Genomic DNA, 16,803 nt, shown 5'->3' with positions numbered 1-16,803 from the left:
TTTTTCGTTGCTTGCTTTCCCCCCACCCCTGCACCCCATTATATGGGCTGTACTTTTTCATTAATATTTTTTATATTATATGCCTCATATTTTTTTTTAAACTGGACATGTTAAATAATACTCTGTAGCAGCTCTGGGTACTGGTCTCCCTTCTTCCAGGGCTTATTATTTGCTCATTTGTTTAGTGACTGACTGGATTATTTTAGTGAACTTTGTTTCCCCCCCCAGTCTTCACTGTCTAACTTGGCATAGGCCTTCAGTCACCCTGAGATGATAGTGTTTTTGGTAGGGTCCTCTTCTCTTCATTTCCTGGAACACACCCAGCTTTAAACTCCATTAATTGCTGGCTGATTGCTCTATTGATTTCAACCAATGCCCTGGAGTAAAAATTGTTCTAAGAATAATCCAAATTCTGGTTCCTTTGAAGGAATAGTTTCTAAGATCAATGTTTAATTTTTTTCTGATCCCTGGTTCTGTCGCTCTGGGAAAAGATTAGGAGCTATATGGTTTTTTTTGTTTATCTTCTCTCCTGAGGACAAACTCTGAGCTTGTGCTTTAGAGGTGTGGGAGTGGGAACAATGACAAGTTTCTCTCTGAGTGACAGTCCATTCTAGGAGATGAGTGTTCAGTGGGAGGGTAGGTAGTAGCCTGGGGTCCTCCTGGTGTGGAAAGACCACATGAGGAGCAGGGTCAAGAATGGTAAGAGTTTCATTATTCTCAGTGTGACAGGCCCTAGGTAGAGCCTTTGTTCAACAAGTGGGGGCTGGGCAGAAGGGAGTCCCCACTTCTAAACTGTGTTTGTGAAGGACGTAGCCTCAGCAACAGGTAGCTGGGAAAGGGTGGATGAGAAACACTGATGTCCTGCTCCTGGGGTTGGGGGAGAAATCCCTTCATCTGGGTGGAAGGGGCAGAGGGAGCTTGCGTCAGTCTGGAGTGGAGTCTCTGCTTCTTTGAGCTGGGAGAGGGTGGATAGGAAAAAACAGGTTCAAATACCACAGACTCTTGTCTTTCTTATTGAATTTTCATAGGTGTCTTTGAACAGATGTTTCTTCATTTGCTATTTGCCTTTTGGAGTATTTCCAAATGGTTGTTTTTTCATAGTTTTCACCCGTTTGTCTGGGGAGCAGGCCATTGGAGCTCCTCGCTGTAATGCCAGAAGTCAGTCTCCTCGTTGTTACTGTTTTTTTTTTTTTTTCTTTTCTTTTTTTAAAAGTCATTCCGATTAGGTTTGTCATGCTGTCTCATGGTGGTTTTAATTTGCATTTCCTTGGTGGCTAATGATGTTGAACATCTTTACATATGACTGTTTGCCATCAGTGTGTCTATCCTCTTTGGTGAGATGTTCATTCATGTCATTTTTCATTTTCTAGTTGGATTGTTTTTGTGCTGTTTAATTTTGAAAATCATACTAATGCTATATTGGATATGTGATGTGCAAATATTTTCTCCCAGTCCTTAACTTGTCTTTTGAACTTCCTTAACAGGGTCTCTCAGAAAAGTTAATTTTGATGAGCCCAGTTATCAGTGTTTCCCTTTATGGATTGTACTTTTGGTGTCAAGTTTTAGAACTCTTTTTGTAGCTCTAGATTTTCCCCTGTGTTTTTAATAAAAGTTTTATAGTTTTGCATTTTACATTTAAGTCCATGATCCATTTTGAGTTAATTTTTATATAAGGTGTGAGGTTTGGGTTGAGGTCCTTTTTGTTTGTCTTTTGCCCATGGCTGTTCAATTATTTCAGCACCATTTGTTGAAAAGGCTATCCTTCTTTTATTGAATTGCTTTGGCATGTTTATAAAATAACAGGCATACTTGTATCAGTCATTTCTGGGTTCTCTATTCCATTCCTGTCACTCTTTATATGTATTCCTCTGCCAAAACCACACTGTGTTATAGCAAAATTGACCGGTAACAGACTGAGAGGCAGACTGAAGTACAGCAAAACAGGTTTATTACGCCGGCAGGTTCAGAGGGGACTCGCCACCAAATTCTGAGCCCCGAACAAAGAGTGTAAGGGTCTTTTATACATTTTGTTTTTTAGGGAGGGAACGGGTTGCAGTTGACATTTGCAATATGGTTTTCTTCAGTGAGGCTAGGGTCAGCCACCTTGGTTCCTGGTGCGGGAGTTGCTGCAGGCAGCGAGGGAGTGATGGCTGTTAGGGGAGACAGCAGGGGTGGGGGATTGTTGGTGGATTTTCTACTCCATCTGGACTACTGTAGCTGTTGTAGGCCTTCAGTCAGGTAAAGAGATTCTTCCCACTTTCAAAATTGTTTTGGTTATTCTAGAGCTGTGCTTTCCATAGAAATTTTAGAGTAAGTTTGTTTATATCTGCAAAAATCTTTGCTGGGATCTTGATAAGAACTACATTAAACCTATAGAACAATTCGGAGAGAATTGATATCTTTTCTGTGTTAAGTCTTCTAATCTGTGAATGTAGTATATTGCTGTTTGTTTAGATTTTTTATTTCTTTCATCAGTATTTTGTAATTTTTAGCATGCAGATCCAGTGCATATTTTGTTAAGTGTATACTTAAAGTATATAATTTTCTTTGAAGCAATTGTAAATGGTATTATCTAAAATTTTAGTTTCCACATGTTTATTGTTAATATGTAGAAATGTATTTGATATTTGGTGTTGATCTTGAATCCTGTGACCTTGCTGAACTCATTATTTTTAGAAATATTTTTGTAGATCCTCAGTAACATTTTAAGATTTGTTTTGCAGTGTTTTATCTCTTTTTCTATTGCAATGTATTTTTTTCTTTCATGATGACCAAATATTGTTGGGTTTTGGGACGAAGGCTGTTGATATCCATAATATTAATTTTATTTCCAATCACATTGATGAATTTTCTTATTTATAATATTTTTTTTCAGTTGATTCTCCTGGGTTTTATAGATGAAACAGTCATATAATCTGGCAATAGTTATGGTTTTGCCTTTCTCTTTCCAGTTTTTGTACCCCTCTTTTTTTCCTTATTGTCTAAAACTCCAAGATGGAGTTAAATAATGTGGGTAATAAAGGATACCTTTCCTTCTGTTAACAGAACAAAATCCCAAACTCTGTAAAATAATTTACACAGGTTTATTTTGGGCTGAGTGTATGTGAGTGCAGCCCAGAGAAACATGCCCTCATGAGGTCTTGAGAAAATCCTCCCAAGATAGCTGTGTTACATTGTGGTTTTATACATTCATGGAGACAAGAATTACATGTAAAATCATAAATCAATATGTGGAAGGTGTACATTAGTTTAGCCCAAAGAGGCAGCATGTGGAGTGGGGGGAGGCTTAAAGATTCTTTGACTTGTAATTGGTTAAAGAAATCAACTTGAACTTTGCCTAAAGGATAGGAATGTGCTAAGGTAAGGAAGTTTGTTAATCAGAGACAATGTTCTGGATTGAGACTCCACTGATCTGTTAAGTAGATTAATGGCTTGTAGGTGTGGTTTAACCTTTGTCTTGCATGGCCTTAGGCCTATTAATGATATACTATCTTATTGTTACAAAGAATAGCTCCAAAAGGTAGGGGGCATGACCAGGTGTGTGTATGACTGACTGCCCTTCTCCTTATGGTGGGCAACTCAGCTTTAAGGTTTTTCTGGAGTCCTCTTGGCCAAGAGGGGGTCCATACTGTTGGCTGGGGGGCGGGCGGGTAAGATTTTATTTTAGTTCATACTTCGGATTTTACTTTGGACTGACTTGTTTGTTTTTTATTTCAAGGCATTGCATTCTATTAGGAATTCATTTTTTCAGTAGGTAGAATGCAAATAAAGTAAAATATATAGTGAATTTCAGTTCTTTAGGGTATTCTAAGTTTGGGGTTTTCTGTTTTGTTAATGTTTTTGGAGCTTGAGGGTTGACATAAATACTTTTTCCTTCAACAGGTCTATTGTTGAAACTCTGTACTGATAGGCTTTCCTGTTTTAGTATATATAGGGTGGGGAATATTATTAAATTTTTTCAAAAATTTTGCAGTGTTTTATTTTCTTGATTCTTATTTTTTGATACTTGTAAATTTAGAAAACATTATTGATAGGAATATGTATTGATCTCAGGACTTTCCTGGAAATTTATTTTCTTATTCCTTTTTATTTTAAAGAGAAGCTGTAAAAAATTCTTTGGGAACATTTATTTCTTATCATTTGCTTTCTTTTTCTGAGTTGAGGGTTACAAAACAATTCTAACTAATGGAGCATGCTGTTTATATTCTCATAAATGAGCAACACTGCTCCATATACATAGCTCCTGCTTATGAGAAGTTTGGTGTAGTCATATCTCAAGAATACTTTTAAGATGCTTTATTCTACGTGCTACAGTTTGAGAATGAAGATCCCAAATCTGTAGTTTGCTTGTGATGTCAACCAACTAACTTGAAGGTTCAATTTCTTATCTTTTTTTCACCTCAGTCTTAGTTTTCTTGGGCAGTGGAAAGTGCATGAAGTTCATGAGGTCCAGGAAGACCTGGGTATAAATTTCACCCACTCCTCTTTGTATTGAAGGGCAGAAGGGGGAGCAGGAGTGACTCCATGACAGGCTGAATCTCCTGACACAGGCCTAAGTTTCGGTTTCCCCAAGACGGGTGGGCCTAAGTCACGAGTTCCTGGGATGGGTCCTCCTCTTCCCGCCCAATGACTCTGCAAAACAGCAGGAAAAGTATTGGGACTTGGAGCACCTTGGAGCCAACCAATCAGGAGACAACTCGATCAAGCCACCTTTGAAGGAGCAAATGAACTAAGGGGGGAAGAGGAATGGTGTGCACAGCGTATGTAACCTACTGAAAAGCATAAAAGCTTAGCTTTTACCCCAGGGCGGGGTCCTAGTTTGTAAAGAGACCACTGCGTTGGTGCTCTGGGACTTGGACCCTGGCTCGAGCCAGCCAGTAAACTCCTTTGCCTTTTGCAGCCTTGGACTCTGCCACTCTGTTCCTGGGGCCAAATGGGGAACCAGTTCTAACAGTATCGTAATGATCTTGAATAAATTACTTAATCTCTGAGCCTCAGTTTCCACATCTGTTAAATGGGGGATAATACCTCAGAGATACCACATGTAAATTCTCTGGTACGGAATTTACCTTTGTTAATTCTCAGTAAATGTTAGCTGCCTCTTCCCTGAAACAAAATGAAATGATGGATGTGAACAAGCTTTGTAAGCTGTAAATAATTAAATATGAACCCTTGTTTCCTCTTTTAGAAATGGGCATTAGTAACATAGGTTATCATCTCAGTAGTATAATGTGGTTGCTCAGGCTCTGAAATGGTTAAGTACATGCCTGGGTTTGGTGATCCTTAAAGATTTGTATTTGTTGTTGTTGTTGGTGTTTTGTTTTTTGCGTTTGTTTTGAGACAGAGTCTGACTCTGTTGCCCCAGGTGGAGTGTAGTGGCCAGGTGGAATGTTGTAGTGGCCTCATCATAGCTCACTGCAACTTCAAACTCCTGGGCTCAAGCAATCGGCCTGCCTAGCCTCCCAAGTAGCTGGGACCACAGGTGTGTGCCATGGCGCCTGGCTAAGTTTTCTGTTTTTTGTAGATACAGGGTCTTGCTCTTGCTCTTGCTTAGGCTGGTGTCAAACTTCTGAGCTCAAGCAGTCCTCCTGCCTCGGCCTCCCAGAGTGCTAGGGTACAGGCATCAGCCACCGCACCCAGCCTTGTGTTTGTTCTTGCTCCATCAACTTTCAAAGCTCTTAGAGAAATCCTGTAGCAAACTCACATGATTTATGAGACGAACAGTTGGCTAATTCTTTGACTAATTCTCAGTCTGTGTATCCATATATGTGAACGCTAAATACACCTATTACCTTCTTTTTATGGAATCTAGGCCCCCCTACTTTGCCTTACTCCTCCTTTCCCCAGTACGAACTTTGAATCTCAGGGGATTTAAGAACTAGCATATACCCTGTTCTCTTCCTGTTTTGGTAGTTCTGGTTGGATTGGCTATGATAATCCTTATTTGGATATGCAACTAATTGTCTAAAATAAACTTGTGTACCATGAGTAAAGAGGTAGAGTGCCAAGGACTTGAAAGGATTGAACTCCTAGGAAACTTACTTGCTCCAGTCCAGTTTGGAGAGAGATTGATGATTTCTGAAAATGTTTTTACTACTCAAGAACGCTGAAGTTTTTATCAAATATTCATTAAACATTTATGTGCGTAGCACTTTCTGGGAACCCAGATGGATATAAAAGGAGGAGTATGCTTTGGTCCTAAGTTTCTTCCTTCCAGGGTAGTTTAGTTAGAGTTCAAAACAACTAAAAAATGTGGAAATGTCAGACCTTAAACCTTTGAATGCAAAACATTACCAGTAATAAGTGCTATATAAACTCAGAGACTTTGTCCTATTTATTTTAATACAAAGTATGGTGGATTTTGGTTTCCTCACCTGTGAAATAGAAATAAAAATACCCTATAGGATCATTGTGATGTTTAAATGAGATTAGATGTGTAAAACCAAATTATAATATATAAACCTACATATATTCTTCCTAATATATACAATTTGGATTTAGAATTCTAATTTCTAATTTTAAATTAGAATCATATATATTCTTTCTATATTTTTAATTGATAAAGTAAAAAAATAATGCAGGCAAAACAAAGTGAAAAGTATTCTCCCTTGAGACCCTAGGTTCTTTGTGTACTTCTGTACCCAGAGCATGATTTTGAATATTTTCCAGTAATTATTCTAGTACATACACACTTACATACAATTATATATTTTTATAACATGTAAGTGGGAAAATATTATACATGTTGTCTTGTATCCTGCTTTTATAATTTAGAAAAGATTTTGGCAGTCTCCCCATCAACAAATGTAGGTTTGTAATACATTATTCTTTTATTATTTTTAATGATTGTTGAGTGTTCTATTATTTGAATGTATAATAATATAACTGATGTCTTTTCCCCAGTACTCATTTATTCAAAATATATTTATTCAAAACTTTCTTGTCTTTAGGGTCAACATACTACTCTGAAAGTCCATTCTCCCAAGAAGAAGGGACAGAAAGAAAGACCTTTTTGTAAGAAAGCCTTGGGTATCCCATGAACGAGCCAGCAGAAAACCGATTGGGGTGCAGCAGGACTCCAGAGCCAGATATAAGGCTCAGAAAAGGGCACCAACTTGATGGTACAAGGGGAGGTGATAATGACAACTACCAAGGAGATTTGGAGCCTATTTTAGAGGCATCTGTTCGTTCTTCCCATCATAAAAAAGTAAGTAACATTGGAAGGATGGTAAACAAAACAAAAATTTATGGGGATATGCTAAGAGGGAGGATATTAAAAAAAATATATATAGGGCCATTGCTGGAGAGAAGATGGAGTATTGAGAAGGAACCTTGAGCACATTTGTATTTTTTTCTTCGGTATAACTTGAAGTCACTCGTTCTTAAATTAGTTCAGATACTATTTGATTCCATAGTTTCGCCTTTCTTGCTGATGCCTAGAATCATACTTAATCTGCTTTATCTTCTTTCTTTCTTTCTTTCTTTCTTTCTTTCTTTCTTTCTTTCTTTCTTTCTTTCTTTCTTTCTTTCTTTCTTTCTTTCTTTCTCTCTCTCTCTCTCTCTCTCTCTCTCTCTCTCTCTCTCTCTCTTTCTTTCTTTTCTTTCTTTTCTTTCTTTCTTTCATTTATTTATTTATTTATTGATTTATTGATTGATTGATTGATTGAGACAGAGTCTCATTCTGTTGCCTGGGCTAGAGTGAGTGCCGTGGCATCGTCAGCCTTGCTCACAGCAACCTCAAACTCCTGGGCTCAAGCGATCCTACTGCTTGAGCCTTCCGAGTAGCTGGGACTACAGGCATGCGCCACCATGCCTGGCTAATTTTTCTATATATATTTCTAGCTGTCCATATAATTTCTTTCTATTTTTAGTAGGGACGGGGTCTCGCTCTTGCTCTTTAGTAGGGACGCTGGTCTCGAACTTCTGAGCTCAAACAATCCCCCGCCTCAGCCTAGGCGGGGGTGAGTGCTAGGATTACAGGCGTGAGCCGCTGCACCCGGCCTTGCTTTATCTTCTTTAAGGGAGAAGAAATGGGATTTGTAGTTACCATATAACCTTTGTAATTTTACCAGGCTTCAGTTATGACGCTATCAGTTATATTTTTGGAGAAATTCTAATTGCGTGCTGAAACTTTTCTGGAAACTATTTATCTTTAGTGCATAACTTGGGAGTCAGTCGAATTCTGAAAGCAGAAGGCAGATTTTAATCTTTCCTTTTACTTCCCAGAGAAAAGAGCGTCTTCAGGCAGCTATGCCTAGAAAGCAAAGGCATAAATATTTGTGAACAGCATCGGAAAGTCCTTTTTAAAGACATTTTGCTATGTGCTCTGGAACTTTCCCGTTATGTAGCATGCGTTCAATATGGTGGCACTAGTACAGTGTTTCTCAAACTATGGGTTGTGAATTAATTTTAGTATTATAAAGCATTAAAAAAATTGAACAGCAAAATAGAATAAAAAATTGATGTACATGTATGTAATACATAATATACATTTAAACTATATTATTTGATGAAATTTTTTAGTTTTGTATAGTTATATATGTAAACATAAATAATACATGAAATACATTTCTTACTGTGGGTTGTAGTTGTATCTCGAAGGCCTCTCCTTGGAGCAACACCTTTACTGTCCTAAGTGATGGATATATACTGTGTGGATAACACTGTTATTGGATTGAACTCCAGGAAGTTGTCCTTTCAGGCCTTTTATAATAATTTCATTGGAATGTCTTAGTAATTACAGGCTATTATGGCAAGAGATTTAACCCTGCTTCTTCTTTTATTCTTGGTAACACTTTATAAAACCAGCCTTATACTTTTGGCTAGATAGATTGTGCTACAGTGAAAGATTATGTACGTGCATGTGTGCATTCATCCATATGGATAGATTAATAGTTTATGGGATTTTAAAAAGCAGTTTACAATAAGTGTAATTTGGCCTTTAAACCTGTATTTCTGTTTAAAATGACGTTTGACAGATATCTGGAGCAAGAACTTTCTTCTACACTTGAGACTTAATTTTCTTACTGCTGTTTTATGCTACAGTGTAATGGAGTTTAAGCTTCCCTTACCAGGCAGAGCAAACTGAATTTCACTCAGTTGCTATTAGGGCCTGAGCAATTGTTAATGCAATTGCTGTTCAACTAGGAACTATCACTGGGTTTGGATGAGTGACTGGGTATTTTTTGTTCTTAACATGAAATCTACCTTCTTAACAAATTTTTAAGTATATAGTACAGTATTGTTAGCTATGTGCACATTATTGTATAGCAGATCTCTAGAACTTTTTCATCATGCATTACTGAAACTGTATATCCATTGACTAGCAACTCCCCATTCCCCCCCATCCTCCCGCAGCCACCATTCTACTTTCTGCTTTTATGAGTTTGACCATTTTAGATACCTTGTATAAGTGGAATCATACAGTATTTGTCCTTCTGTGACTGGCTTTTCTTGTAGATAAATGTCTTCAAGATTTGTCTATGTTGTAGCACATGACAGGATTCATTGTATGTATATACCACATTTTCTTTATCCATTCATCCATAGGTGGACATTGAGGTTGTTTCAACATTTTGGCTATTGTAAATAATGCTGCTATGAACATGAGCATGCAGATATCTCTTCAGGATCCTGTTTTCAATGTTTTGGATGAATACACAGAAGTGGGATTGCTGGTTCACATGGTATTTCTATTTTATATTTTTTGAGGAACCCCTACTGTTTTTCATAGCCGTTGTATCATTTCATAATACATTCCCACCAACAGTGCAGAAGGTTCAATTTTCTCTACATCCTGGCCAACACTTGCTATTTTCTTTTTTTTATTCTTCTTCTTCTTCCTCTTCCTCTTCTTCCTCCTCTTCTTCTCTTCTTCTTCCTCTTCCTTTTCTTCCTCTTCCTCCTCTTCCTCTTCCTCTTCTTCTTCTTCCTCTTCTTCCTCCTCTTCGTCGTTGTCATCTTCATCTTCTTCATCGTCTTCGTCTTCTTCGTCTTCATCTTCATAATGGGCATCGTAACAGAATGGGCGGCCTAACAGGTGTGAGGTAATATCTCATTATGGTTTTGATTTGCAGTTCCCTGATGGTTAGTGATGTTGAACATCTCTTCACATACTTGTTGGACAGTTGTATGTCTTATTTGGAGAAATGTCTATTCAAGTTCTTTGCCTATTTAAAAATCAGGTTATGTATTTTTGTTTTTTTGCTTTTGAGTTGTAGGCATTCCTTACATATTTTGGATATTAACCCTGTATTTAACCTCTTATCAGTTATGTGGTTTGCAAGTGTTTTTTCCCATTCCATAGTTTGCCTTTTTACCCTGTTGATTGTTTTCTTTGCTGTGCAGAAGCTTTTTAGTTTAATGTAGTCCCACTTGTCCAATTTTGCTATTGTTGCCTGTGCTTTTGGTACCAATGAAGAAATCATTGCCAAGACCAATGTTATGAAGGAGTTCTCCTATGTTTTCTTCTAGGAGTTTTATAGTTTCAGGTCTTATGTTTAAGTCTTTAATCCACTTTGAGTTGATTTTTGTGTATAGTGTAAGATAAGGGTCCAATTTCATTTTTTTGCATGTGGATATTCAGTTTTTCCAACACCCTTTGTTGAAGTCACTATCCTTTCCCCATTATGTAGTCTAGGCACCACTTGACTAAGATCATTTGATTATATATGTGTGGGTTTATTTCTGGGCTCTCTATTCTGTCCCATTGGTCTGTATGGCTGTTTTTATGCTAGTACTGTATTGTTTTGATTACTGTAGCTTTGTAATATGTTTTGAAGTCAAAATGTGTAAGACCTCCGGCCTTGTTTTTCTTCCTCAAGATTGTTTTGGCTATTTGGGTTCCTTTGTGGTTCCATATGAAATTTAGGATTGTCTTTTTCTATGACTAGGATTATCTTAAAGGAAGTGGAAATGTAATAAACACAATTGGAAGAAGGTTGACCAAGAGACCAAGATATTGAACATAGAGTCAGATATTGAACACATACATGTTCTGGTCTTATGAAATAGGTGAATTATTTAATTTTATACGTAATATGAAGGCAATATATGATCTCTGTGTCCCTTTCCAGTTATGGTAGAATTCTATAATTTTATCAATTTCTTGATATTAAGAAATGTTCTCAAGAGTTTTTAGAATGTGTACTTTGAGCTATTCTGAAATACACTCATCCAATTTAAAGAACTGATGGTAATGAAAAAAGTAGTTCCTCTGGCAGTTTCTAGAGGTGACTGTGTAGCTAAGTGCTTAGTAAAGGCCAACAAGTAGGAAAAGAGGGAGTGTGTGCAGGGCATTTCAAGCAACAGGAATAGACTCAGACCAAGGTCCTGAGTCTGAAAAGAACTTGGTGAATTTGAGGAGTGTGGTGAGTGGGTAGAGGGAGGATGGTAAGAGATCAGGTTAAAAAAATGTAGGTAAGGGCCCTTGTAGACCATGATCTGGAGAAAGTGCATTGTAGGCCATGGGAAGGTTTTAAGCAAGGAAGTGATAAGAGCTCATGCACATCCTGAAAAGATGACCTTTTAACTCTTATTTGAAGATAGTTGATTATGGAGGTAGTTAAGGGAAAGAGAAACTTGGAGATGAGTTAGAAAGCTGCTACAGAAATTCGTGGAAGTTTTTTGGTAGCTTAATCTGGGTCGATGGTGATAAGGAAACTGGCAGGAAGTGGATAAATGTAAGCTGTGCTTTGGAGGTAGAGTTGGCAGGATTTGCTGGTGTATTAGATGTAATGGTTTGAAGGAGAAGGAAGTGATGTGAATGACTTTGAGGTATCATGTGAGTAACTGAATTGATGGAGGTATGATAACCACATTCTGAGAGTGGAAAAACTATGTTCTGAGAGGACAAGTTTGGGTGTGAAGCAGGTTTAGGTGGGAGGATCAAGAGTTTGCTATTTTTGTCCAAGTTAAATATGAAATGCCTGTGAGCCATCTTCGTGGATATGTCAAGAAGGTAGTTGGGTGTGAGTTTGGAATTCCAAAGAGAGATCTGTGCTGATGTAGTACATATAAATGATATTTAAAACTACTGAAATGGTTAAGGTTACTTCAGAGGGGGAGAGTGAAGAGAGGAGGGCCCTAAGAACCCAGCCTGAAGAACATACCACATTTTAGCTATGAAATAATAAAATATGTTTTTAGAGTCCAGAATTTGCCCACCCAGTCCCTTTTGATCAGATTCACATTCATTGATTTTGTTTGTTGTTATACTGTTTTTTTTTTGTTTGTTTACTATCTTCACTGGATAGAGTGGTATCTTCTAAAGATGATATTTATGTTTTTTATTTCATTAATAAGTAAATGTGATTTTTTTCATCCTTATGAATGAATTCATTATATTGCATAGAAAATATGTATTTGATTTTCCTTTAATCTTAGACCTAACCCAAAAGTCAGCATTATGAACAAAAGAACCATTTTTTCTTCCTGTCTGTTTTAACAGATTTGCTGTGAGGAGTCAAAGAGTGAGAGGATCTGATCCATGGATTGTGGAATGTTAGAGCTGAAAAGGCCCCCTGAAATCATCTTGTTTGCCTTCTTCAATTTATCAATGAGGAAATTGAGTTTTTTTGTTCCTAATGATAATTTGTCCTTTATGTTGTTTCTCTTTGGAGTTGAAGTTCTTTGCTGAAAAAGAGAAGGTGGTTTATGGAGAGACTGGTATGATTTGTGTGTACTACCTACTTGGAAGATAGTTTCAGTAGAAAATTTATTAATATTATTGATTATTTAAGCAAGGAAAACTTTTCTTCTGTTTTGATCCTCCCTTGGCCCTTCTCCCCGTTCATTACAACTTCTGTTCCCTACTGAAACAATAAACAGTACTGTTCCTTGCTATAAATTTCAGGGTTAGTGTATAGTAAGCATGGAAGCTAAGAGAAGACGGGGGACAGAGTTACAGAAAACTGTGCAATTTTGAGTCTGAAATTAAAGGCAAAATACTAATATCTTTATGACTTGAAGAGTTCCATATACTGATTTTTTTGTGTGTGTCTGGAAAAAGGATTCATTTCTTATATTATAATTTTGAGTTTTGAAGTTGAAATATCAGAAATATCAGAAGGATAAAGTGTATCCTTCTCAATAATTCTATTTATGATAATGCCCTAATTTTTATGTAGCACTTTCACAGACATTATCTCATTTGCTTCTCAAAACTGTACTCTGAAGTAGGAAGAACAGATATGATCTCTTTTTGAAAGTGGATGAAAGTAGGATTTAAAAGGGTTAGTATAGTAATTTGCACAAGGTCACATGGCTAAGTGAGAGCACGTGCTACAAGTCTTCTGACCGTTCTTTCTGCTGAACAAAGCTGCCTTTATCAGAATTGGCACCAGATTGACTTACTGTTTCTGAATTCCAAACCCTGCCCCTGAGTGTTTTTGTTGAACCCAGAGGTTGGATTCAACAGTTGGTCTTGTTTTTTGACAAAATTGTTACACACCTTGTTTTCTGTGAGGCCAGAGTAATTTTGCATTCTAACTTTTTAATGTTTATTTTAAAAGCAAATAAAACAAATATGGTGGAGTCTTTCACATTTCTGATGATTTAGCATCCTTTTCTTTGAGTGTTTTTTCCCTCCTAAGATGTAGAATTTAACTAGATTGCTTAGGCTTCTTTGAAAATATGATTGAGAGCCCTTAAATTCTCTTAAGTTGTGTCAAATCCCAATCATGCCTAAGGATAAAAGTGTAATAAAACAGGCAACGAGGTTTTTCTTTTTTTAATTTAAAACAAGTTAAGTGAAATTCTGAACTTACAAAATTAGGTTTAGGGTAATTTACGTGCATTGTAGAGTGCTATATCTTTTTGTACAAATGTTTACTTACCACCAGGTTCCTTTAAATCAGTGAATCTGTTAGGAGTGCTCACTTGGTCACATATGGCCCTTTAAAGAATATGCAAATGCCAGGATTTCATTCCAGACCTATAAATTCAGAATCTTTGGGTTCTGGATGTGTATGTAATTTTAAAAAGTTTCACAAGTGTGCTACTTTGGCAGCACATTTCCTAAAAAGTTTCACAAATGACTAAGATGCTCACTACTATTTAAAAACTAGTGCCTAAAGTTATAGCTTTGTTTTATTTAAAATATTTAATGTATTAAAAACTTCTCAGGAACATGCTTTGCAAAGAGACAAATCTTACACTGAGGAATATTAGGGATATAAAGTTAGATTTATTTGCTGTTTGTTAAAGGAAAACATCACATTTACTCATGACAGTTTTTTAAAAACTCATTTTTTGACAGAGTCTCACTCTGTCACCCTGGCTAGAGTGGAGTGGCATCATCATAGCTCACAGCAACCTCAAACTCCTGGGCTCTAGTGATCCTCCTCCCTCAGCCTCCCGAGTAGCTGGGACTACAGGTGTGTGCGACCATGCCCAGCTAATTTTTCTGTATTTAGCAGAGACGGAGTCTTGCTCTTGTTCAGGCTGGTCTCGAACTCCTGAGCTCAAAGGATCCTCCCGCCTTGGCCTCAGCCTCCCAGAGTGCTAGGATTACAGGCGTGAGCCACTGCACCTGGCCTAAAAAACTGTTTTTATTGAGATAGATCACATACTATAAAATTCACCCATTCACCAAAGTGTACAGTTTGATGGTTTTAGTATAGTCACAGAGTTGACTGTAGAGTCACTGCAGCTTGGTCCCTAATAGGCCACAGCTATCACTCCAGTCTAACTTCAGACCATTTTTATCATCTCCAGAAGAAATCACTTACCTGTTTGCTATTTCTCCCCATCCCCATCTCTTAACCCTAGGCAACCTCTAGTCTACTTTCTGTCTCTGTGCCTTTGCCAGTTCTGGAGTTCTTTTTTTTTTTTTTTTTTATACATGAGATCAGATGATATGTGGTGTTTTGTGTCTGGCTTCTTTTACTTAGCATGTTTTTAAGGTTCATCTGTATCATAGCATGCATCAGTACTTCCTTTCTTTTTGTTACTAAAAATATTCCATTGTATGGATGGATATACATCTGTTCTTCCTTATTTATGGTTTTGCATTTTGTGGTTTTGCATTCCTTGGTTTCAGTTACCTGTGGTCAGCTGTGGGTCTGAAAATAGTAAGTGGAAAATTCCAGAAATAAGCAATTCATAAGTAGATTTTATGCCATTCTGGGTGGTATGTTGAAATCTCATGCCTTCCTGCTCTATCTGGCCCCACCTAGGACGTGAGTGATCCCTTTGTCTATTGTATGCACACTGTAGATGCTACCTGCCCATTAGTCACTTAGTAGCCCCATTCGTTGTAAGGTGGATAGATCACAAAAAGAAGGGTGAATACAGTACAATAAGATACTTTGAGTGAGAGACCATATTTATATAGCTTTTATTATAGTACAATTGTTCTATTTTTAGTTACTGATCTATTACTGTGCAGCCCCCCTTTCCTAAGTTTCATGGAAGACAATTTTTCCATGGACTGGGTGGAGGGAAGCAGGGTGGCAAGGGAGCTCTGCAGCCCGGTCTCTAACAGGCCACAGACAGGTACCAGTCTGCGGCCCTGGTTGGGGACCACAGCTATATTTTATTTATCCAATAATCAGTTGATGGACACTTGAGTTGTTTCCACTTTTGTTCTGTTTAAATAATGTTGCTATTGTCATTCACGTACAAGTTTTGTGTGGACATATGTTTTCATTTCTCTTGGGCTGCAGTCCCCAACCCCTCACCCCCATCCCTTGGCCGCACTGCAGGAGGCAAGCAGCAGGTGAGCCTGTGAAGCCCCACCTGCCCCCACAGCTGCTCTCCATTGCTTGCATCACCACCTGAGCCCCACCCCCCCATCACATCAGTAGGGGCATCGGACCCTCAGGAACGCGAACCCCACTGCAGACTGTGCATGCAGGGGATCCAGGTTGCGTGCTCCTCATGAATATCCAATGCCTGAAAATCTGAGGTAGAGCCAGGGTGGCAACACCCTCCCCACCCCTTGTCTGCAGAAAAACTGTCTTCCACGAAACCTGCCCCCGGTGTCAAAAAGGTTGTGGACCATGCTCTTGGGAATATACCCAGGAGGGATTTTTCTGGGTTATATGTGAACTCTATATTTAATATTTTGAGAAACAAATTGTTTTCCATAGCAGCTGTACCAATTTATAGTCCAGCCAACAATGTATGAGGTTTCTACTTTTTCCACATGTGCACCAACAGTTATTACTATATTTTTGAATATAACCATCCTGGTGGGTGTGAAGTGGTATCTCACTGTGGTCACAGTTTACTCTTGAGCTCTTATCAGGAGACCAGACCTGCCTCTGTTAACCTCTTTGGAGAATTTGGAAATAGCAGCTAAATTCAAACCTATTATTTTTTTTTTGTTTGAGACAGAGTCTCACTCTTTCACCCTGGCTAGAGTGCCGTGGCGTCAGCCTAGCTCACAGCAACCTCAAACTCCTGGGCTCAAGCAATCCTTCTGCCTCAGCCTCCCGAGTAGCTGGGACTACAGGCATGTGCCACCATGCCCGTCTAATTTTTTCTATATATATTTTAGTTGGCCAGATAATTTCTTTCTATTTTTAGTAGAGACGGGGGTCTCGCTCTTGCTGAGGCTGGTCTCGAACTCCTGACCTCGAGCGATCCACCTGCCTCGGCCTCCCAGAGTGCTAGGATTACGGGCGTGAGCCACTGCCCCTGGCCTCAAACCTATTATAAAATGGCAATTCAACTTCTAATTGTCTACTTCATTTGTATTGCCACTACTTTAGTCTAAGCCATCACCTCCCATCGGGAATAGATCTGACAGGACTTTGTATTTTGTTTCTTGTTCCTGTCCACTATATTCTTCACATAGTT

General features: G+C 38.1%; 1 protein-coding gene across 3 annotated transcripts in view; it reads left to right on the top strand.

Moving 5' to 3' along the window:
- Nucleotides 1-16,803, top strand: part of ADIPOR2 (adiponectin receptor 2) — a 70,150-nt gene that overhangs the window by 24,198 nt on the left and 29,149 nt on the right. The window contains exons 1-2 of one of the 3 annotated variants that reach the window (XM_045554652.1): nt 7,130-7,207; nt 9,550-9,686. In XM_045554652.1, coding sequence (XP_045410608.1) covers nt 9,600-9,686 — 87 coding nt within the window. In that variant the 5' untranslated portion in view covers nt 7,130-7,207; nt 9,550-9,599. Of the gene's footprint in view, nt 1-6,950; nt 7,208-9,549; nt 9,687-12,567; nt 12,667-16,803 lie in introns of those variants that run through there. The other 2 variants (XM_045554651.1, XM_045554653.1) reach the window with 2 other exon arrangements.

The sequence above is a fragment of the Lemur catta genome, chromosome 6 (assembly GCF_020740605.2).
Source record: "Lemur catta isolate mLemCat1 chromosome 6, mLemCat1.pri, whole genome shotgun sequence".
In the NCBI taxonomy this organism is placed as follows: domain Eukaryota; kingdom Metazoa; phylum Chordata; class Mammalia; order Primates; family Lemuridae; genus Lemur; species Lemur catta.
The sequence above is the reverse complement of the archived record's forward strand: the minus strand, read 5'-3'. Positions and strand labels throughout refer to the sequence as shown.